The following is a 21,748-nucleotide window of genomic DNA, read 5'->3' as shown; positions in this document are numbered from 1 at the left end:
GGGGAGTCCCCCGTCCCCGCCCCGTCCCCGCCCCGGAGGTTCCCGGGGAGCCCCGCGGCCCGGAAGCGGATGCGCGGCCCCGGAGCCGGCGGCGGGCAGATGGCGGAGTGCGGGGCGCAGCCCCCCGGGGGTGGCAGCGGGGCTGCGGGCGCGCCCAGCCGGCACGAGAAGAGCCTGGGGCTGCTCACCACCAAGTTCGTGTCGCTGCTGCAGGAGGCCAAGGACGGCGTGCTCGACCTCAAGCTGGTGCGGGGGCTGCCGGCGGGGGGCGAGGGCTCCGCCGCCCCGGGGGTGGGTCCGGGGGGAGCTGCTGCTGGGGGAGCGGGGCTCCGGCGGCACCGGGGCGGGTTTGGGACGGGGAGCCCCGGGGGCACGGCAGCGCCCCGGTGCAGCAGGTGGTTTAGATTGGGTACTAGGAAAAAACTCTTCACGGGAAAGGTGGCCGGGCACTGGAACCGGCTGCCCGGGGCAGCGCTGGGGTCACCGCGCCGGGAAGCGTTCAGGAAACGTGTGGATGTGGTGCTTGGGGGCAGGTTTAGCGGCGGGGTTGGCGGTGCCGGGTTAATGGTTGGGCTCGATGATCTTGGAGGGCTTTTCCAACCGTAACGGTCCTGTGGTTCCAGGGGCAGGGAAGGCGGGGTCCCCGGGGATGCAGCAGAGCTGCCAACCGTGCTCATAGCTCTCCTGCTCTTCCATCCGAGCCCTTCTCCCCACCCCATCGGGCTGTCCCAGCCGCTCTGCCCTCCCCGGAATCTTCCCTGGCGTTGCAGGTGTTTGTGTGCTTCATTTGGAGCCCGGTTTGACTGCCTCGTTCTCTTCTGCGCTCTTGCCCCTCACCAAGGTGCTGCTTGATCAGCGACACCATAATGATCCAGCCCTGTAAAGCCTCCGAGACCTATAGCGCTGTTCCTTCCTACAGCGCTTAGACCTCCCAGCACACACCAGGAGGGGGAGCGTGGTCACATTCACCTGCCAAAGTTGTCCCCGATGCCTTTAGCCTGTAGAGAAATGCTCTGTGAATGCGTCTTGCTTCTTCATGTTTTAAGATCTTCACCTGGAGGAAGTAACTAATCCCAGGCCTTTTCTATAAGTGAAGTTCCTTTGCTGTGGTTTATACAAATCCCTCTTACATGGGCACGTGTGCAAGAGCTCTGACCCTTCACAGGCAGCAGACAAGTGCCAGAAAGCCCCAACGGTGCAGGGGCTGGAGGAGTCTCCTGGCTCCTTGCCTGTGCCAAATTGTTGTCTCTTTGGATTTGGCAATATTTTCCTGCTTCAGATGTCCATTAAGTGGGCTCATGTTGGTTACTGTGATTTGCTCAGCTGTGCAGTGCAGGGTCTCCAAAGTCCTGGCTCGTTACTGGTGAGTGAGGAGGGACGTGGTTCCTGTGCTGACCCGCTCTGGCTGCTGCTGCTGACTTTACTGGTCCTGGCTGTGCACACATTAACTCTTGCTGGTGCCAGGTTGCCACATGGTAGTGAAAACAATGCAGTTCTTTATGTCCCAAAACCTGAGGGGAGGAGAGTTGTGTGAGCAAGGCAGGGAAGCCCCAGGGAAACTCATGCTTACTCTCCCCCTGGCATCCTATCTTTCAAACAGAGGAAAAACTGTATCTTTTCAAGTTCCTCTTCAAAAAAGTGTTCTCTATCAAGCAACATCAGATCTGATTTAGAAAAGGCCTTTTGAATATTGACTTCACAGAACTGTTGCCAGTCACGCAGACAGCCCTCAGCATTCTCCTTCCCATCCCCATCTCTTTTACCCTGAAGGAGCACTGAATTTTCAGGCTGCTGAACTAGTGTTTTCTAGCACTGCTTTGCTGCTGGGGAATGGTGATTTTTGGATCCACTCTGAGCAGGATGGCTGGAACTTGGTTTGTGTTTAGTAGGGAGGTTGCAGGGTAAGAAAAGGGGTGAAGGATGAGTGACTTCTTCCCGTGGTCCCATGACATTGTGACAAGTTACGTCTCTGTAACTTGAAGCGCTGGAACAGCAGAGGTATGAGATGGGGAGTGAAGTACTTGGCCAGGAATTGGTCTGACGGGCAGGAAGGAGCTCAGCATGACTGAGAGTGTGGAGTTAAGTGTCTAACCTTTTTTGCAGGCTGCAGATACCTTGGCTGTGCGACAGAAGCGACGGATCTACGATATCACAAATGTCCTGGAAGGCATCGGGTTGATCGAGAAGAAATCCAAGAACAGTATCCAGTGGAAGTGAGTGGCAGAGATGGTCTAAATCGTTCACAGGTCCCTTCCAGTCCAGGTCTGAGTGACAGTGGGGTCAAAATGCCCTGTGCAGAGGGAGGTTCCTCAGTGGTCTGTGCCTGTGCTTCCCTCAGCTGGGCTGTGCTGACGGCAGCAGTGAGGAAAGCTGAAATATGTACGGCATGTCTCCTGCAGCAGAGCTGTTATTTTGGTACAAACTAAATATTTACAGTGCCTTAAGCTAGAAAAGACACCTGTCATGGAACTGGAGATGGGGAAGAGCCCTGCTGGTCTGTGGGAAGTTGAAAAATGTATTGTAGAAACACTGATGTTCTGGAAGGTGAGGATCTAGATGATGAGGATCTAGGTACAGATGAGGCTTTCCAACCTGTCCTTGATGTTGTGAGGGGTGGCAGTAAGGGGCTGGAAACATCTCTGAGAGGTTGGGGCTGTTGTGGTTGCCTCCAGAGGCTGATGCATCTCACTCCTTTTTACTTTGCCCAGAGGGGTGGGTCCTGGCTGCAACACACGGGAAATAGCTCACAAACTGATCGAGCTGAAGGCAGACATAGAGGACCTGGAGCAGCGGGAGCAGGAGCTGGAGCAGCAGAAGATGTGGGTTCAGCAGAGCATCAAAAACGTTACAGAAGACATGCAGAACAGTCGATATCCTTTGTGTGATGTTCACTTGCTGGGCTGGAAAGCAGGGACCTGAGGGCTGGGTTGGTGGGGAGCTGTTGCTGCTGGAGAAGCTGCACTGCAAGAGTCAGAAGGCAGTGCCTGGCTTTGGAATTAGAGTAACTGTTCAGCCTGGGAAGCTGCTTTCTCTGCAGTGCACAGCTTCTCCTCTGTCTTGTGGAAGCAAAAAACACTGTAATGTTTACCATGGTGAGAAAAGTGCTTCTTTTTGAGTCACAGGTGGCACTTTCTTGTGTGCAGAGCTGCTCTTGTGGCTTAACTATCTCAGGATGTCAGCTCTGACGAGCACGTAGCTTGCAGACCTCACCTGCAGACCACTTCAGTGTGGGGATACCTGTGGGAGTGGCATTCCCTGTGCCCATGAAGGAAAGGTCAGGTGTCCTTTGAGCTCTCTTGCCTGTGCAGGAAGCTGCAGCCTTTCTCCTTAACCTTGGAAACATTAGCATATGTGACACATGAAGACATCTGCAAGTGCTTCACAGGTGAGGAACTGGTGCTCCATGATAAAGACGTGACTCTGCACTTCTGTCAGGCTCTCCCAGTTGCTCTCCTTTCTCCAGGGAAGAGGGGGCAGCAGACCACAGGCTGCCCAGCATCAAGTTAAATGTAGTGTGAGCTCTGATGCCATCCTGGTTTGTGTACTACTGAACTATAGCTTTCTTGTCACCATCAGAGGGGGCAGGCAGTATTTTTTACTTGTGTTTAAAGGAATATAGCTGTTGCTTGTAGGGAAGTCTTTTTGCTGGATGTCACTGTGTGGGTATATGAGTGTTATGTTAGAAATCCTTTATTTTAAGGGCTTGGGTGGGCAATGTTCTTATAATAGAAAACATTTTATTGCATGGTAGAAATTGGGCTGTAAGCAGGGAAGTAGTATAAGAGGTGGTCCCTCAGCTGCATCATCTTCCCTGCCAACAAGAATGCAAGAGGGAGATAGAGAAGAGCAGGACAGAAGGGAACACCCCACTTGCCCTGCCCTCACTCCTCTGTGTGCTGCTTTCCTGAAGTTGGGGTGGGGACCCGTATCAAAAGTCTCACATTCAGTCTCTTTGGGGCAAGAGTGAAGAAAACCCACCGGAGTCTTTGTTTCTCCTGTTGCTGATTTCAGTGATAGATGTAAGGCCAAAATAACCCTGGTGGTGGCCATCGTGCAGTGGGGCAGCCTGCGCTACCCAGACTGTTCTTCCCAGCTGTAGTGGTGCAGAGTCACAGCTCCTTTCTGCTTCGGTGGACACCTGACCTCTCCTGACCTGGCAACCTGCATCTGCTTGCTTGCTGCAGAGATTGAAGCTGTTCATCCTGACCGCCCCAGCCATGCGTAATCTCACCCGTGTCTGACTCTCCTGTGTCCTCCAAGCCCTCTTCTCACCCTGCACTTCATCAGGCCTTCTGTTTGTCATCGCTGCCTTTGTGCTTTCCTTGTTCACCAGCTTTTACACTGCTCAGGTTCCCACTGGTGTAACAACTGCATCACCCCCCCCCTCGGCTGTACTGCTGCTTCTGGTTGAAGCAGCACCTTTGGGGGCAGGGATTGTGTTTTCAGTTTGACAGTGCTTGGGGCCACATCACTCGTAGCAGCCTGGAAGAGTTTACTGGAGGCCAGCAGACAGCTCATTGCTTGGCTGGTTGAGTGTTTTGCATTTTATTGCACCTGGTTTTTGTAAACCGGTTTGTGTCTGAGGTCAGACCTCACCAAAATATGCAGAGATTAGATCTTACTGAGGGTAGGTCTGAATTCCCTCTAGAAGAGAGGGCTAATCCGTGTTTTTCCATTGTCTGTCCAGTTTTCCTCTATGAATATGCCTTACATGATGCTTTTTCCTCTCCTGAACATCTGAGTCTTACAGAGATTCTTTGTTGGACCTCTCGTCTTCTTGAACTGTGGTGCAGGCTGAATTTCAGATCCTGGTTTTTCTAATCAACTGCTATTGATCTTGCTTTCTCCAAGGTTTCCATGCTTGGACTCTTGTCAAATATGAATTCATTACTTGGATTAATAAAAAAAAATAAAAAGAGAAGTAAGAATATGTTAGATTTTAGTGACTGGGAAATACAATTTTCCCATCTGTTGCTGTGATGCTTTTTGCACTTGCAGATTCAAAAAAGAAGTGGAAATGTACTGTGAGCTGTTTTGTAAAATTATTTGGGATGTAGCTGTCAAGGCAGATAGAAACCCAGCACCTGTCTTTGAGACTAAAACAGGTCTTAAAGCTCGAGCTGGTGTCTCTGAGCTTTATTATCCATTTTTTATGCCTCTTACATTTTTCTTAAGAGTAGATTTGTTAAACAAGTTCCATCTAATTGACAAATCCTGTGTTATTTTTAATCCCTTTACCTATCGCTGACCTGACCTTTGGTTGCTTGCCTGAAATTAAGGGATGTGCTTTTCTGCTCTCCACACTCTCTCATCGCTCTGGGGATCTACTGTGTTAATTATCAAGTGAAGCTTAATGCAGAATAGTGGTGAACTGTGAATATTAACCACCCTAAAGCTTAAACATTCAAAGTGAAAGCTGCAGGCTGCTTGATCTACATATGTCAGATGTTCACAGAGCTGGTATTTCTCTGTTCACATTTCTCTAAACCCAGATATGGGCTGGGAGCTGCTCACCTGTGACTTGGGTTATCAGGGCACAGGTCTTAAGGAGCTGCAGGACTTGGAAAGGAAGGATGCTGTCGGCCTGGCTTCCAGCCCCACACATTCTGGGCTCTGTGGTGGGTCCAGCACAACTAACACCAGGCAGCTCTTGCCAGTAGAGACTAGAGAGTGTTGGTTTCAGGTGTTGGTACATCAGCCTGAGGTTGGCAGCCTGGCTCCTGAGCCTGCTTTGACCCCATCTCTCCACTGGCAGTCCAGCTCTTTTGTTTATAATTCACATACAAAAGCTTGTGACAGCAGAATGAAGGATACTTCCCTTAGGATTCAAATATTCTTAGGACTGAATTTAAGCCAGCCCTTCCAAGGAAAAGAAATAGTCTTGATAAGGACACTGCTGAAAAACTTTGGGGTTGCACTGGGAGAAACTTTGCAGGTACTTTGTGCCCTGGGCCGTTGGCACATTGGGAGCTGTATGATGTGCTTGGGGTGTAGATATAATCCTGGAGGATTGCCAGGAGATGAGGGGTTTGGGGAGGGTCTCAGCTTGTGCCCACCGAGCACTGACTGGTCTGTTTTCACAGGAGACACCCTCCTTGTGATTAGAGCCCCATCTGGCACACGTTTGGAGGTGCCCATCCCTGAGGTGAGTGACAAACACATGGGCAGGGGGCAGGGGGGGGTGTGTGTGTACAGGTACATCTTGTCTGTGGGAAACTGATGTTCTGTTCAAAAAGGGCTTTTAATGTATGTCTGTGTTTTTTGCTTTTGACTTTTCCCAGGGCCTAAACGGGCAGAAGAAATACCAGATCCATCTGAAGAGCACGAGTGGTCCCATTGATGTTCTCTTAGTCAACAAAGATACTTGGAGCTCTCCTCCTGTCGTACTCCCTGTCCCTCCCCCTGAAGACCTCATTCAGTGCCAGGCAGCTGCACCCTCGAAAACACCAATCCCACCACTCACCCACTTCCAGGAGGCCTCTGTTCCCAGCAGCACCCAGCCCTCCACACCAACACCCACCAGCACTCAGGACCATGGCCCTCCCACACAGAAAAACGCAGGCACAGGTGAGAGGGAGCTACAGGAGGCAGGAACAGACTGGTGGCTGGACAATTCCTTGTCCCAGTTGGGGCTGACGCTGCACAGTGTTGAGAGCTCCTGGCAAAGGGGCACCTCTGCCTTTGCTGCAGCCCATCCTTTTGCCCTGGTTAGTGGGACTGGTTGTGTTCAGGGAAATGAGGCACTTGGCTTGAGGGGGTAGTGCCAGCCTGTAGGGGCACGTGTAGGGGAGATCATGCAGGTTCATTGATGAGCAAGAGCTTGCAAAAGGGTCATTTTGAGTCTCAAGTTCAGCTTTCAGTTTGAATAAAGGTTGTCAAAAATGCTAGATTAGGTTGGTTGTGGCTTTGTCCACTAAATTTTGAAAGCCCCCAGCGGTGGAGATCCCCACCTTCCCTGGTGAGCCCTTTCAGGGCTGCAGCACCTTCTCAGTGAATTCCTTTATCCTGAAGTTTGGATCCTTTGAGCTCATATGGTGCCTGTTGTGCATGTTACATTGTTTGACACCACTGAGTTCTTAAATTTGGTAACTGCCATTCAGGTAGCTTCAAGCTGCTGTTAGGTCACCCTTAGACTTTTCTTTGCCTGGCTGATCAAGCCCAGCTCCCTCCACTCTTCCTCGCAGGCCATGTGCCCCAGACCCATGGCTAACTTGGTAGCCCTCAGCTGAATCTTCCACAGCTTTCATGAACTGGACAGTGGCCAGAGCTGGACACGGTATTCTGAGTGCAGCCTCAGCCCCAAGCAGGAGGATAGTAACTTCCCTGGCTGTGCTGGCCATGCTTCTCCTGGTGGAGCTGTTCATTGCTGCCAGGCTGCAGAGAGCTCGTGCTTGGCTCGTGTGCAGCCTGGCACCGCCAGGACTGCTCTCCAGCAGAAGTGCAGCAGGGCCTGGAGGGAAGCAGGAAGCTTTCTCCTTGTGCTTCCTGGCAGTACTGCCAGCGTGGGCTGAGCCTGTGCCACAGCTGCTTTGGGGCTGGTGGGAGATGACATTCCTGTGTGTGGCTCTTTCCAGAGTGCGATGTCCCTGCGGCAGAGTCCAAGGGCAGCGGTGACTCCGACGGCCCCCCGGCCGGGCTGGATGCACAGCTGCTCCAGTCCTCTGCCTCCTTGGACAGCAGCTCCGTCCTGCCCAGCACCTCTACCTCCTTTGAGCCCATCAAGCCAGACCCCACGGGAAGTGAGTATGCCCCCTTGTTTCATGTCTTGCTCCAAAATCATGCAGCGAGGGAAATCATGGAGTGAGGGAAAGGCTGCTGGGCCTGGAGGAAGGAGCTGAGCTCCGTTCTGCTGTTGCTGTCAGCCAGGCTCTGCCAAGGATGAGTAGGCATTTCCCTGTGAGGGTGCCAGGGAACCTGGTGAGAACGTGTCTTGTCTGGTGTCCTGCTGCTTTCTTTGACATCAGTACTAGAAAATCTGCGAGGGACATCCGCGTGACACATCTCTGCTGGTACATGTAGGGTTGTTCCCTTTCAGTCCTTTCTGTAGTGTAAGGTTCTGTTTTGGAGACCACATGAAGCTATAGAATTTCCAGCCATCACTGAGAGCACCTTTGTAAGTCATGGAGAGTTTTCCAGTATTAGGATAGCTCTTGTCTCTGTTTTCCTCCTTTACTCAGGAATGCTTCATCTGTCCTTAGATCTTTTGTTCTTAGTGATCTTGCAGTGTATATTTGGGGAGCTCCCTGATGTGCTTGGTGAGGTGAAATGGGCTTTAAAAAAGGAACATTGGAGCTTTATGCCAGGAAATGGCAGGCTGGCCCAGGGAGATAAAAGCATCCTCTTACACGAGGTAAATCGAGGCAGCGTGTGGAAGCTGACACCGTGTGAGGTTTACAGACAGGCAGTTACTGCAGAGCTTCTGGCTGTGATAACATGTTCGTGTCCCTGGGCTCCTACAAATTTATCTTAAAGTAGTAGAGCTTAAGTGTTTTATTGCTTATCACTGCAGCAGAAATTATCTGACAGGGAGTGTGGGAGCAGAATTTCTGGATGGCGTAGGATGATTTGGGTGTGTAAGGAGTGCAGGAGGTTTGTGGATGATTCTGCTGTAAAGCATTTCAGACTCTTCATGTAATGATCCAAACCATCTGGTTTGTTGTGTTTGCAGTACTGGAACTTCCCAAAGAGCTGTCAGAGATGTTTGATCCAATGAGAGGTATGTTCATTCCCTGACCACGGCTTTGCTGTGTGCCCATCTACCCACAGAAGTGGGACAGTTTGTTTGACTCACTCCCGTTTGGATTATTTTATGGATGTGGTTTTGTAAGGTGCTTGTGGTCCTTGCTGGCTGCTGGCCCTCTACTTGTAGTTAGGCACTTTTAAAATTACTGGTTTCTGGATGTATTTTTCTGTCTCTATGTTTCTAGCAACCTCTGTTAGAGCTTGTCTTGCCATGTGCTGACAGGGCTCTCCTGTCCCCATGCTGACACTACTCTGTGCTCAGCCTTCCCCTCCTCCTTCAGCTTGTCAGTCCTATGGAAAACAAAAATCCCTGTTAAGTCTCATTTCAGCTGTAGCCTGCCTGAGGCTAATCCAAGCAAATATTCTAGGGAGATAGTGTTCTTTCTTTGAAACACCCCTCAGTGGTGTTGGTGGGGCTGGTAATTTTGGAGCAGTAGGAGAGGGGGATGCTCTTACATGTGTTTGGAGTTCTCACTCTGCCCAAGGAATGTCTAGGGGTTGCTGCCTAATGGTGGGAGAGACTCTGGGCTATGGGCAGGAAAGGTTAAGGAATTTGGTCTAACATAAAGCTAAACCAGGAAACTCTTTTTATCAGCACATTTATTTCCCTTCAGTGCTGGTGGAATACTCTGTAGCCCCCGCAGCTCAGCAGAGCTGAGTACACACAGGCACTTTTGTGGTGGTCACAGGAGATGTACAGCTGTCCCTAGTTTTGTGCTCTAGCAGATGCTTTGTGAAGGTGCTGCCTTTGTGTAAAAACCCCACCAGCCCAAACACACACACGTGTGAGCCTCCAATCTGTGTGCTGCGAGCCCTGGGCTCCGCAGTCAGCCCGGAGAACATCCTTCCTCCTTGCCCAGCACCTGCTGCTGCAGGTAGTGGATGAAGCTTTGATGATGTCTAAGTACATCTGAAGAGTGAGTTCACAGTGTGAGACATAAAGTGCTGCAAAGCCCCAGCCATGTAGGAGACCTGGCTTACCCAAAGTAACTGTACTGTGTGACTATGTGGACTGTTAAAAAGGAGATGTTTGCTGTCTATGGTAATGTATGTGGCTTTATGGAGTATTCTTCCCAGTTTGGAGTGGGAAGATAAAGATCCAGGAGCGAAGGACAAAACGGAGTCGACAGCTACAGAGGCAAAACTCAGGACTGGAAAAAAACAGCACTACTGAGCTCAGAGAGACAGTCCTTGCAGCATGCTCCATGCAGCCTCTCATCCCTGTGTGATCCCAGTGATGCTGCCCTGGCACTGGCAGCTGCTTTAAGGCTGTGCAGTTTAAGCTGCAAGAGCTGGAGCTCTCCCATAGTGTTTTGTGTTGGAATTACTTTTATCTCTGTTTTAAGCCCAAGCTTCCTTTCACCACTGCCTTCTGTATACACTGTGCCTTAGCCAGAGAAGGGATAAGAAGGGTGGGGAGAACCCTGGGAAGGTGGGGAACTACCCAGGAGCAGCCAGAACAGTGTTTTGCTACCATGTTTGTCTCTTTCCCAGAATGTATGAACTCTGAGCTGCTGGAAGAGCTGATGTCATCTGAAGGTGAGTCTTAGAGTCTCCTGCCATGGTGTGGCCTTCCTGGGAGGAAGACCATGCTGTGTGACTTTACCCAGCTGGCAGCCCTGAGACTGCAGACTTGTCCTCATCTTTTCTGGGCTCTGCACACAGACTGTGTTCTCGCTGTCCTGACAGTCCCTGAGAGAGGTCTGTGAGAGCCAGGAGTCTCTTTAGTACTGCAAGGCTGACTGAAGCAACCTCACAGACTGTTACTGTGAGGTGGCTGCACAGCTCGGTGCCCTTTGGCAGCTCTTGGCTCGGGGTGGCAGTGCTGAGTTTTGTAACCAACCCTGGGCTTCTCTTTCCCCAGTGTTTGCTCCCTTGCTCCGCCTCTCCCCTCCACCTGGAGATCACGACTACATCTACAACCTGGATGAGAGCGAAGGCGTCTGCGACCTCTTTGACGTGCCTGTCCTCAACCTCTGACTTCTCAGTGCAGCTGTGAGCCCTGCAAACACAGACTGTTTTGTAACTCTTTGGAAAGTGTCTATTTTTGGATTCCTTTTGTGCTAGAGCTCGATGGCTGAGTAATTCAGAGATGCTCTCATATGGACTCAGAACCAAGAGATGTGGACTTGCAGGCTGGGAGCCTCCCCATAACTTGCTTCTTCCTCTGGTGCTCGTGCAAGGTGCACGTGCAGCTTGCCCCCTGCATCTCTCCACTGGATCCTGGGCCTCACCTCAAAGGCTCCGTGTTTTGAGTGTTCCCAGTTCACCTGTAGAGTTTGCCCACGTGCCTCTCTGAGCTTCCTCCAATCTGCATGCCTTGGTTTTTCCTGCACTCCCAGAGGCACTTTGTACCTCCTAGGTACCAGCTGCTACAAGGAGCCCTAATACCGTGGTCAGTTCACAAGCCCAGAGGTTGTTAGTTAGATTTCTCCATGTTAGTGGTTCGGATTGAAGTAGTTGCGTTTCTGAAAGGCATCAGGGGGCGGGGGGAATGGCACCAAAGTGTCTATTTCTGCCAGTGATTTCAGACCAAGCTAGTACATTTTACAAGAAAAAGCACTTTTTTTAGCCAGCTGTGCCTCCTAGTGGGACTCAGGAGCTGAGTGCTCCTAGTAGCACCCAGGAGCTGAACCTTTCCCCGCTTGTGCTTCAGCAGGAATGCTGGTTCTGCTTTCACCAGTCTGCTGATGCACAACCCCGGGGGCTCCAGCTCCTTGTCCAGCAGCTGTGCTGTTTCTACAGGGCTAAAGAAGAGGTGCCAGTATGGTTTCTTTTTTAATTTTTGTTTTTGCCTGAGTGAAGAGATGTCTGAAAGGATAAGACTGCTCCAGCTGGTGCCTGTAAGGTACTCCAGGGACATCAGAGCCTGCTCATATTTGCAAATAGCTGTATTCTCCAACCATTGCACTTGAGCCTGCAACTGTCTGAAAGGCGACCAAGCAGTAACAATTCAGTAGTACTTTGCTGTGACAGGTTACGTAGGTGTTGTCCAAATAGTGAGCTTTTCTCCTCCCTTCTTCTCTCAGGATCAGGTTTTCTGTATATTTGAATTTGCTCCTCTAGTGTCCATACCCACGCTCCCAATCCCTGATCCTGTGGCAGGTCCTGTGGCACCCAGTGCGATGCTTTCTCTGCACCGTTTTTCCCCCAAAATTTTCTTCCTTGCTTTGTAATGGAAGGCCTGCTGTTGTGTTCTTTAGGATCATCAGCTGGTACCAGGCTTGGACCCTGCGCAGTTTAGTTGGAGGTAAAAATGCGCTGATGGATTTGTGTTGTATTTTGCAAGTCCCAGCTTTGGGTTTTGGTCAGATCCTGTATTTGAGTGTCTTTAGTTTTGCACATCTTCCTGCCACCATGGTGGTAGCAGCTGTCCTGCCTTTCCTGCTCCGCAAACTGCCGAAGAGAGAGCCAGGCCAGGCCATGGTGGGCTCTTGCAGAGAGGTAGCTTCCAGCCATCCACTTAAATAGCTGATGTTTAATTTCTCCACGTAGCTGCTCACTGCCTGTGACCCACACAACCAGCTGCAGCACCAGCACTAAGGGAGGTAAAGTCTGAAGAGCCTGCAGAGGTGAGAGGAGTGTGTGCTTGGGATCTGCGTCCCTGAGGTGGCTCCTTGGGCCATCCTTTTGTACATGGGACTCCTCTGGAAGGACTGTTCCTTGCTGCAGCCCCAAAGCACCAGCAGCCTCTTCGGGACGAGCGCGAAGAACGCGGGAGGAACAATGGGACGCTCCAGTTTGGCAGCAGGGAGCTGCTGCTGGTGAGACAGCCGAGGTGTGGGACCCCTCAGGGGGGTGAACTTCCAGCCTGCATGCAGCCAGTCCCTGAACCTTCCCCTCTCCACATGGAAGCTGACCAGAATTCCTCAGTCCTGCACGTGTGTTAGCAAGGCTCCCTGGCTCTGGTGTAGCTCCAGCTCTTCATGTACTGCCTGGCCCTCACCCTCCCTTCCCAGCGTTCACGTTCGCCGCCAAGTTAGACGACCTCCAGAAAAGGATAACACCTAGAGGAAAAAAAAAAATAATTTACAGTTGCAAATGAACTTTTTTGATTCATATATAAAGATTATTTTTATACTTCTCTCTCTTTTTTTTTTTTTTTTTTTGATGAGGAAAGGAAAAAAAAAAACCGCCCGCGGTATTTGTACAGAGCGTTCCTCTGACGGGAATAAACAGCAAAAAAAAAATTTAAAAAAAAAAAAAAAACAAACAAGAAAAAACCCTCAGAGTTTTCCAGAGTTTCTCGCCCTCGCCCCGAGCATGTGCCTCCTGTGTGGGATGGGGTGGGTGCCTCCTGGGGGAGCGGCGGGAGCGGAGGTGGGTCCCAGCGAACCCGCGTCAGCTCAGGTGAGGGGGCCGGGCCTGCTCAGGGCTGGGTGGTGGCGGCGGAGAGGCCTCGGTGCGGCGGCCGGGCCGGGCCCTGCGGGAGGGGCGGCGGCGGCGGCACCAACCCGGAACTGTGGGGCGGCGCGGAGCCCCGGCGGGAGCCATGCCGCCGCCCAAGGACGTGGTGAAGATCGCCATCCAGATGGTGGGAGCCATCCCGCAGCTCATCGAGCTCCAGCAGGTACCGCCCGGCGCCCCCCGCACCCCCTCCCGGTGGTGCCCCCCTCCTCACCTCCCAGCCCCGGCTCACGGCCGCGCTCTCGCCCCGCAGACCAAGCCCCTCTCCGCGGTGCTCAAGGACGTCTGCGACGCGTGAGTACCGCGCCCGCCTCCGCCGGGTCGGGACGGGTCGTGGCAGCCCCGACGGCCGCCGGCTGTGGCCGTGCCGGGGCCGTGACCGGCCGCCCGTGCCCGCAGGTGGAGCCTGCCCAACGCCGAGCACTACGCGCTGCAGTACGCGGACGGGCGGCAGACCTACATCACCGAGTCGGTGAGACAGCCCCCCGGCCCCTCCCGGCCCCGCCGGCGCGGAGCTCGCCGGCTCACCCGTGCCTCTCTCCTTACAGAACCGCAGGGAGATTAAGAACGGGAGCATTTTGCGGCTGACCACCTCCCCGGTACATCCCTCTGCCCACCCCCCCCGCGTCTCCTCCTGCGCTGTGTGCTCTGGTGGGATGTGTCCCTGCGGTGGGGCAGTGCGGGGCTCCGAGCCCTCTGCCGCTGGCTCCCTCGGTGACTTGAGCTCGTGGTGGCTCCTTCCAGTGCCTCAGACCCAGCAGAAATAACACGGGCAGGAGACATGGCTCAGCCTTCATTTTCCCTCGGCAGAGCTTGGGGGAGTTTGAAGAGAAACTAAATCATCTTGAGATGCTTTGGACGCGTGGGCCAACTCATCAAGTGTTCTTGGTGTCATGCCAGCTTGACCTCTGTCCTCAGCTCCTCCTGGTCTCTGCTCTGGTGGCTCTGTCTCTCAGTCCAGCGCCTCACTGGGGCTATTCTAGCCTGAGACCCCTTCCAAAACTTGCACTTCAGCTCTTCCAGCCTTCTTCAAGCTTCTCACTGTCTTTCGATGAGCCCCTTTGGCTTGATTCTTTCCTTCCTGGTAGGACCAAGAAGCAGAGCGGTTGTACAGCGGGATCCAGAGCAAGAACGTGGATGTGAAGACTGACTCACTGAAGAAGCTCGCAAGCCTCTCCCAGGATGTTACCTTTGCTCAAGAGTTCATCAGCAGGAATGGCTTGAAACAGATTTACTCTATTGTGGAAGAAGGGAACGAGTGAGTATCAGGACACGACCTTCTTTGACTTTTCTTCTACCTTGCTAATGCTGCATGAGCTCCAAGCTGGGTGTTGGAGTGGACTTGTTCCTGACTTGTTGATGCCTGCACTGTGGCTGTGTCCCTGCATGCTGGCAGCCAGGGGAAGGTCCCCAGGGATATGTGGTCCTGACTCCTTGTGAATGTGCCCAGACTTGAACCTCCCATCCCTTTGCTGGCTGGGTCACCTGTAGCCTCATGGGTTTTGCTACCAGGAAACCTCCTGTGATCATCTTGGCCTCTGCTGCTGCTCCTCATTCCTGCCATGCCAAATAAACCCTCTGTCCTGAGGTTTTATCTGCCAGGGATTTTCAGGCAGTTCAAGAAAACCCCAGTTGCCAAATACAAGTGCCTGTGTGACTTGTTCAGGATGTGATGGTGCATCTCCTCTGAGCTCCTGTCACACAGAGAATGTAGAGCTTAAAACCAGGCAGCACAGCATATGTTTCTTAGAATCACAGGGAGGGATATGGGGTAGTTTGTCTGCAGTGATCTTTGTACCGTGGTAATGCAGCTTTCCAACTATTGGACTTCCCCTGCCCTGACTTCCTGGGATGACTAAGTGAGAGTCATTTCTAACCCAACAGTCTCTTTCCTTTCTTCTCCTCACTGCCTTTGTTCATCTGTCCCTCCAGTACAGGGGAGATGCTGGCTCACACCCTGAAAGCCTTCACAGAGCTGATGGAGCATGATTTTGTTTCCTGGGAAAATCTTAGTACAGTCTTCATCAAGAAGGTAAGCACCTTCTGCAGCCTCCACAGCCTGTACTCTTGGTGTTCCTTGTTGTCCTTGTCCCCCAGGCTCAGCCTGCCCTCGACGGATGGTTTTGTCTCTCGTAGATAATGAGTTATGTCAATATGAATGCGGTGGATGCATCCATCCAGCAGCTCTCCTTGTCTATCCTGGAGAACATGGTGCCTACCAGTCGCCTCCTCTTTGAGCTGGTCAAAAAAGAAGTGACGTTGGATCGTCTTCTCACCCACCTGCAGGTGTAAGTGGAGAGAGGCCAGAGCACCGTTCGCCCCCACCCTCGGAGCTGGTGGTTCTCACAGTGCTCCTCCTCTTCCTCCCGCAGGACAAATGCCCAGCTGCAGCTGAAGGCCATGGCCCTGCTCATCGCGCTGCTGCTGACGGCGACCGACGCCGAGCGGCGGGTGAGGGGCACCAGGCAGGGTGGTGGCCTTGCAGAGCCAGGCACCACAGCTCCCCTGTCACCGGGGTGCTCTGCTGAGAGCCCTCGGCTGTCAGCAGTTCTGCCTCAAATGGCAGAAGTGTCACAGCTGGTGGTGGCACAGTGGCTGTGATGGCCCAGCCCCAGTGCCTGGCATGTCTGAGCTGTCGTGGTGGGCCCCCCCCCTGTGATGGGACCTTGGGCATCTGGGTCCTCTGCTGTGGGGTTTGTGTTCTTTGGGATGGCAGGGCTGCAAGAGATGCCCAGACACGTTTAAAGTCAGTGTCCTCATTCTGCCTCTTCTTGACTGACACAACCTGTCCTGGCAGCCTGGTAGGAGGATCTGTTTGAGCCCCATTGGGGTGGGCACGTCCTGGTTCCAGGGCAGTGGAAGCTGGAAGCAGTCTCCTGCTCGCTGGTGTCACTCTTGAGACTGCCAGGTCCTTTCTGTCCTCACCTTGCCTGTGGCCCAAAGCTAAACTAAGCAGGGAATTGGGTTGACAGTGGGAACACCAGCTTTTTTTGGGAGGAGGAAACAGTGGTGTGCTGAGCACATCTCACAGCCTTTTCTCTTCCTAGGACATGATTGACTACCTAAGAGAGAAGAACATCAGGCAGTTTATCCACAAGGTGAGGAGTTGGGACTGTGCAAGGGTCTGCTGAGTGCTTCGTTCTCTGTCCTTCCTCCCCAGGCCCTGTCCCCTGAGCCCCAGCCTTTGGTGACTGTGCCTGGCTGGGTTACCTGTGTGCCCACACCCCTTTATTGATATCTCATATGGGTGCTGCTCTGCTGGCACCCTTGTGCCCAGGGTTGCACCCCCATCTGCCTGCAGTTCAGTGCACACAGCTCTTCCCCAACCCCGAGGGGAGCTTCCCACTTCCCAACACCCCTTTGAGCAGCAGGACCTGCTGGGCTTAGGCTTTTGGGCTCTGGGCTTGGAGGAACTGGGAGCAGCAGCCTGGGGGAACCTTCTCACTTGTGATCTCCTGTAGAACATCATCCACAGCTCTGAGCCACTGGGGGATGAGATGGCCCATTACCTGTATGTGCTGCAGTCTGTCAGCCTCAACCTGTGCGAGCATCGCATGAGGACCTCCATGGATCCCTACTCACAGGTCTGGGAGTGCTCTCCTTACGAGTCTGGTCCTGGTCTCTTCCACCTGTGGAAGCAGCTCGCATTTGGGTGAACCCAGCACATTTGATTTCATCGTGGGTTTGCCCTGGGAGAACCTGCTCGTGTGGGGCTCACAGACATCCCCTCCTCTCTGCTCTCCCTCCAGGAACAGCGGGAGCTCCTCCAGTCCCTGCGCCAAACTGCCTTTGAGTCAGAGAGCGAGGCGCCTGCCGGCAACTTCAGCACCGAGCGCCGGCGATCCCTGTGTGCCAAGGAATTCCGCAAACTGGGCTTCATGGTGCGTCCCCCCCGCATCCCCTCCCCATCCCCAAGCTGGCTCCTCCACACAGCCTCAGGGGCACCTTCTGATGGCTCCCCTAAGCCTGGTGTCCCTGTTGATGCTGATGGACCACCATGCAGTACCTGCCTTCTGCTCCCTCGGGAATCTGGAACAGCAAGTGTGTGGATGTGCCGGGACTCCAAGGAAAACCCCGTGGCTGCATTGGGAGGACGCTGCTGCTCGGAGAAGAAAGTTGCAGCTGCTAAACTGCATCCTTTGTGTCCTCCTAGAACAACAGCAACCCAGCAGAGGACCTCCGCCGTGCCCCACCAGGACTCCTTGCCCTGGACAACATGGTGTATTTCTCCAGGAACACCCCCATTGCCTACAGCAGGGTGCGTGTGCTCTCCCAGGGAGCTCCCTGGTGGAGAGTTACTGGATCTCCACCTGTTTTTCCTTTCTCTGTGTGACCTGTCCTTGGCCAAACCCAGGCAAGGATGTCCCTTTTGGGCAAATGTCCTACTGTTGCCCTGTTTCAGCTGGAGCTGAGTCCTCCCTGTGGGCAGGAGAAGCCATTTGAGGCTGGTGGCACTGAAGGGTTCCCATAGTTTTTGAGGTTTTGCCCACAGCTTGGTTTTCAGGTCTTGAGCAAACTGAGGCAGTTTGGGCAAAACCAGCAGGGCATCAGCCATGCTCCTACTTGCAGTGCCTGTGACCAGCTCATGCACTGCCACAGGGGAAGGAGGAGGGTGGGGCTGGATTCTGAGGAGAGTGAATCACTCCTTTTCGGGGTGGCTTTACCTGGGTGGGGACAGCTTGACTAGGAATTCAGGAGGAGTGTGGGACATCTGAGCCCCACTGTTGGGGCAGCCTTCCAAGTTCATGGCCCGTGTAATGTGAGGTATGGCCCTCTCCTCCAGTTTGTCCTCGAGAACAGCAGCCGGGAAGACAAACACGAATGTCCCTTTGCTCGAAGCAGCATCCAGCTCACCCTGATCCTCTGTGAGATCCTGCACGTTGGAGAGCCGTGTACGTGTGCGCCCCGGCTTGTCCTTCTGCCTGCCCTGCTGCCTGGGGGGATGAGCTGCCAGGGCAGGGGGCTGCATCCATGGGGCCACCAGGCTCTGGCGTGGCCAACAGCAGGGGAGGGGGAGGTAGGGCTGGGAAATGTCTAGGTTCTCCTGGACACTGAAATCCCCTGGAAAAACTAGGGAGTCTGGCATCACCTGTCCTTCTCACCGCAGGCTCGGAGACGGCTCAGGCCTTTTACCCTATGTTCTTCGGGCAGGATCATTTCTTTGAAGAGCTTTTCTGCGTCTGCATCCAGCTGGTGAACAAGACCTGGAAGGAGATGCGCGCGACCCAGGAGGACTTTGACAAGGTGTGAGGAGATGCTGCAGCCCTGGATGGGATCACAAATTCAGGGGCTCTGGGGAGCATTGCCAGACTGGGGTTGACGACCTGGGCCCTGCAGGTGATGCAGGTGGTGCGGGACCAGATCACCAGGACCCTGGCCCTCAAGCCCACCTCCCTGGAGCTGTTCAAGACCAGAGTGAACGCGTTGAACTACAGCGAGATCCTGAAGCTGCGGCAGACGGAGCGGCTGCACCAGGAGGAGACGCTGGCTGTGCCTGTGCTGTGAGTGGGCTGTGGGGGTGACACTGTGGGGCTGGGGAGGTCAGCGAGCACCTGTTGAAGTTGCTGTGCTCCTCTTCTGCTGGTTTTCGCCCCAGGGAACTGCGGGAGAGGCTGAAGCCGGAGCTCCTGGAGCTGATCCGACAGCAGCGCCTGCTGCACCTCTGCGAGGGCACCCTCTTCCGCAAGATCAGCAGCCGCCGCAGGCAGGGTGGGTGCCAGCCCCCTGCTCCTGGGTGGGGGTCCTGAGAGGGGGGCAGAGGCTTGTCCCCATATCCCTTGCCACTGGGGAAGTTGCAATTAATCTGTGGGAGTGGCGTGCCCAGCTCCCTGGACAGCTGGTGTGGGCTAATCCACAGGGTGAGAGAGAGAAATGGGGAGTGCAGATGATGGGGGCAGCTCTGTCTCCCCTGGGAAGGGGACCTCAGCGGGGGGAGGCTGAGCATTTCTCATGTCTCTTCTGCTGCAGACAAGCTGTGGTACTGCCGCCTGTCACCCAACCACAAGGTACTGCACTATGGGGACGTGGAGGAGGGGGTGGAGTCTCCCCCCATCGAGAGCTTGACAGAGAAAAGTAGGTGATGAAGAGAAAGGGAGGTTGGGAAGGAGGGAGGGGAGTCCCAGTTGTGACTGCCTTAAGATGGGAATTCCCCCTCTGCCTGGCTGCTGTGCAGGTGGCCCAGTGTCTGCTGGTATTGTGGGACTGGGAGCTGTGGGAATTCAGGCTGGAGCACGCTGGCTCCCCAAAGGTCACTGCAGAGTGGCTTGAGCCCCCCACCCTGAGTTGTGGATGGCTGTGAGCCCCCTTATTTCATCTGTGTTGGGCTCTGAGTACCAGGGACCTGGAGGAAAAGGAGAGGGAGGGGAAGGGAAAAAGGGGAGAGGAGATGGTCACAGCTCCTCCACTTGCCCCAGTTCCCGTGGCAGACATGAAGATGCTGCTGGTGGGGAAGGAGTGTCCACACACAAAGGAGAAGAGCTCCGGGAAGCAGAACAAGGTCAGCCCCTCACACTCCTCCCTGTCCAGGGGGCCCAGCACACTCTCCTCCCCGGCTGGGGATGGGTTTTGGGGGTGGATGAATGGTGGCAGGTGGTGTGGTTTTGTGGACAGAGACCTCTTGGATCTCCTGGGGCACAGAGAAGGAGGCTGAGAGGTAGCTCCCACTCTGAACCCCGCCGGGGTTGGAAAGAGTCCAGCTGAGAGGCTGGTTACACCCTGTGCTGTCCCTGCAGGATGTCCTGGAGCTGGCCTTCTCCATCGTGCATGACGTGGAAGAATACTGCCTCAACTTCGTTGCCCCCACCCGGTACGAGGTGAGTCCAAGGGCCCTCTGGGGAGGCACACAGTGGCCAGACATCCTTTGCAGGCAGGGCAGTGAGTCCTGGGGAGTGGGAACCACAGAGGGGGAGAGGTGGGCTCTCTGGCTGCCCGGGGCTGGTGCCAGAGATGCCCGTGCTCTGCTTCCCCAGTTCTGCCTCTGGACGGATGGGCTGAACGTGCTCCTGGGCAAGGAGATGACGAGTGAGCGAACACAGACAGACCTTGATGTCCTGCTGTCCATGGAGCTCAAGCTGCGGCTCCTGGACCTGGAGAACATCAGCATTCCTGACACCCCCCCCTCCCATCCCAAAGCCCCCCAGCAACTTAAACTTCTGCTATGACTTCAGCCATGCAGAGCAGTGAGTTCCTCCCTGTGCCCCATACCCTCCCCTCTATGCCCCTCAAAATCAAACCCCTTCCTCCAGGCCCTGTCCCTCATCTCTGGCCCAAAGGGACAAGCCCAGGTGCTGACTGGGGGCTTGGGTGGCCCACCCTTTCCTGCCTGCATCCTGCCCTCCTGTGAGAACATGAGAATGAGCTGCTGAGTGTCAGGCTCTTGTTCAAGGGGGGTGACTCAGCTGCTTTGCCCCCCTGCTGTGGGCAGGCAAAACAAAATTCTTCCCAGACAGCCAAACCCCTCTGTGGTGGCACTGACCCTACACACACTACAGGCAGGTTTTGGGCAGAGAGGGCAAGGATGTGGGCAGGAATAAAGGTACAGGCAGCCCTGGGATAGCTGGAGCTGGGGTAACACTACAAAGGTACAAATCTGCACTGCCTGACTTTTACCATCAGTGTAGGAGATCCTTTCTGGACGAGAAGGTGGTTGGGAAAAGGATAAAACACATCTTTCCACTAAGTTTGTCAAGGAGACAGCATCTCCTGAGCACGGTGTGCCTGCCAGGTCCCTTCCACACTGAAATGTGTTTTTGCTGAGCCTTGTCCTGGAAGGGGGGTTTTTAGGGAACAAGCCCCCTTTTCCCAGCACCAGTCAGCTGGGCCTGGTGAGGAGGAGACCCCAGTCTGCCCTTGCTGCCCAGCACTGTGATGTTTTGCCAATCCTGGTGCCTTCCCCCCGCCCTGGGCGGGCACTTGCACACTTCAGCCATGCTGCTGCACTACTGCACCACGACAAGCTACCTCCTCCCGGCCCCCACGGCCCCCACCCCGGTGCCCTGCACCTCCTCGTGTCTGCAGCTTCTCCCAGGGGTGTTGTGGTAACAACCACAGCTGCAGGTCACGGGGATCCAGCTGTGCCTCTGCCTGCTGTGTACAGGACAATAAACACCTGTGGAGAACTTGGAGATGTGTCCTTGCCAAAGATTTGGGGAAGGGATCAGACTAGCGGGTCAGAAGGGGCCAGAAGTGAGTAAGACTGGGACAGAGCTGTGGCTGCCAGAAGCTGGGAGGATGATGGGCACAGGTGGGTCAAGGGGCTGTAAGGGGGGGGCTGAAATGGGGAAGGCTGTCACCAGCACCCCAAACCCTGTTGCTGCACAGTGGGGCTGGGGGAAAGGCCTCGGGGTCGTCTGGTGCTGGGAAGTGGAGAAACTCTCTGGGGATCTGTGTGTGATGGGGGGGGCTGTGTGTGTGCCCTTGTCCCCAGGCCTGTGGAGGGGATTGAGAGTCTCAGCTCTTCAGTACAAGAGAGACAGGGAGCTCCTGGAGCAGGTTCAGCAGATGGCAACAAATATGATTAAGAGACTGGAGCATCACTCTTAAAAGGACAGGCTGAGGGAGTTGGACCTGTTCAGCCTCAAGAAGAGATGACTGACAGGGG

The 21,748-nt window shown here is 54.2% G+C and overlaps 3 protein-coding genes across 5 annotated transcripts in view; all 3 read left to right on the top strand.

Annotated features, from left to right (window-relative positions):
- The window catches only part of PSKH1 (protein serine kinase H1), a 50,950-nt gene extending 46,308 nt beyond the window's left edge, over nucleotides 1-4,642 (top strand). Inside the window, exons 6-7 of the mRNA XM_032700851.1 lie at nucleotides 3,190-3,192; nucleotides 4,632-4,642. The gene's annotated coding sequence lies outside the window, so the exon portion shown is untranslated. The remainder of the gene's footprint in view (nucleotides 1-3,189; nucleotides 3,193-4,631) is intronic.
- On the top strand, nucleotides 56-12,822 carry E2F4 (E2F transcription factor 4). Of its 3 annotated transcripts, none has more exons than XM_032700848.1 (10): nucleotides 56-246; nucleotides 2,104-2,213; nucleotides 2,709-2,870; nucleotides 3,342-3,385; nucleotides 6,084-6,145; nucleotides 6,282-6,567; nucleotides 7,575-7,739; nucleotides 8,669-8,716; nucleotides 10,237-10,281; nucleotides 10,607-12,822. In XM_032700848.1, exons 1-10 carry the CDS (start codon nucleotides 70-72, stop codon nucleotides 10,720-10,722), a joined length of 1,215 nt encoding a protein of 404 aa, XP_032556739.1. In that variant the 5' UTR covers nucleotides 56-69; the 3' UTR covers nucleotides 10,723-12,822. The 3 variants fall into 3 exon arrangements, with proteins under 3 accessions (XP_032556739.1, XP_032556737.1, XP_032556740.1); XM_032700846.1 differs by having other exon boundaries at nucleotides 56-291; XM_032700849.1 differs by lacking the exon at nucleotides 8,669-8,716 and having other exon boundaries at nucleotides 56-291.
- A 363-nt stretch (nucleotides 12,823-13,185) lies between these two features.
- ELMO3 (engulfment and cell motility 3) lies at nucleotides 13,186-21,272 on the top strand. Its single transcript, XM_032700815.1, is given in 21 exon segments — nucleotides 13,186-13,312; nucleotides 13,403-13,443; nucleotides 13,549-13,621; nucleotides 13,698-13,748; nucleotides 14,238-14,407; nucleotides 15,082-15,181; nucleotides 15,286-15,437; nucleotides 15,522-15,600; nucleotides 16,197-16,247; nucleotides 16,611-16,733; nucleotides 16,899-17,030; nucleotides 17,303-17,407; nucleotides 17,933-18,041; nucleotides 18,257-18,393; nucleotides 18,487-18,650; nucleotides 18,746-18,858; nucleotides 19,117-19,221; nucleotides 19,563-19,645; nucleotides 19,881-19,961; nucleotides 20,118-20,261; nucleotides 20,263-21,272. Coding segments are annotated over 21 exon segments (2,160 nt in total). The 5' UTR covers nucleotides 13,186-13,234; the 3' UTR covers nucleotides 20,332-21,272.
- The last annotated feature ends 476 nt before the right edge of the window (nucleotides 21,273-21,748 follow it).

The sequence above is a fragment of the Chiroxiphia lanceolata genome, chromosome 13 (genome assembly GCF_009829145.1).
Source record: "Chiroxiphia lanceolata isolate bChiLan1 chromosome 13, bChiLan1.pri, whole genome shotgun sequence".
NCBI lineage: Eukaryota > Metazoa > Chordata > Aves > Passeriformes > Pipridae > Chiroxiphia > Chiroxiphia lanceolata.
This window is presented reverse-complemented; position numbering and strand designations above follow the sequence as displayed.

Bases quoted from the DNA above. Each gene is read 5' to 3' on its own strand.
- E2F4 (XM_032700846.1), top strand. From the start codon at position 70: ATGCGCGGCCCCGGAGCCGGCGGCGGGCAGATGGCGGAGTGCGGGGCG. The intron at 7,740-8,668 runs GTGAGTATGCCC...TTGTGTTTGCAG, and splicing joins CAAGCCAGACCCCACGGGAA to TACTGGAACTTCCCAAAGAG. The intron at 8,717-10,236 runs GTATGTTCATTC...TCTCTTTCCCAG, and splicing joins GATGTTTGATCCAATGAGAG to AATGTATGAACTCTGAGCTG.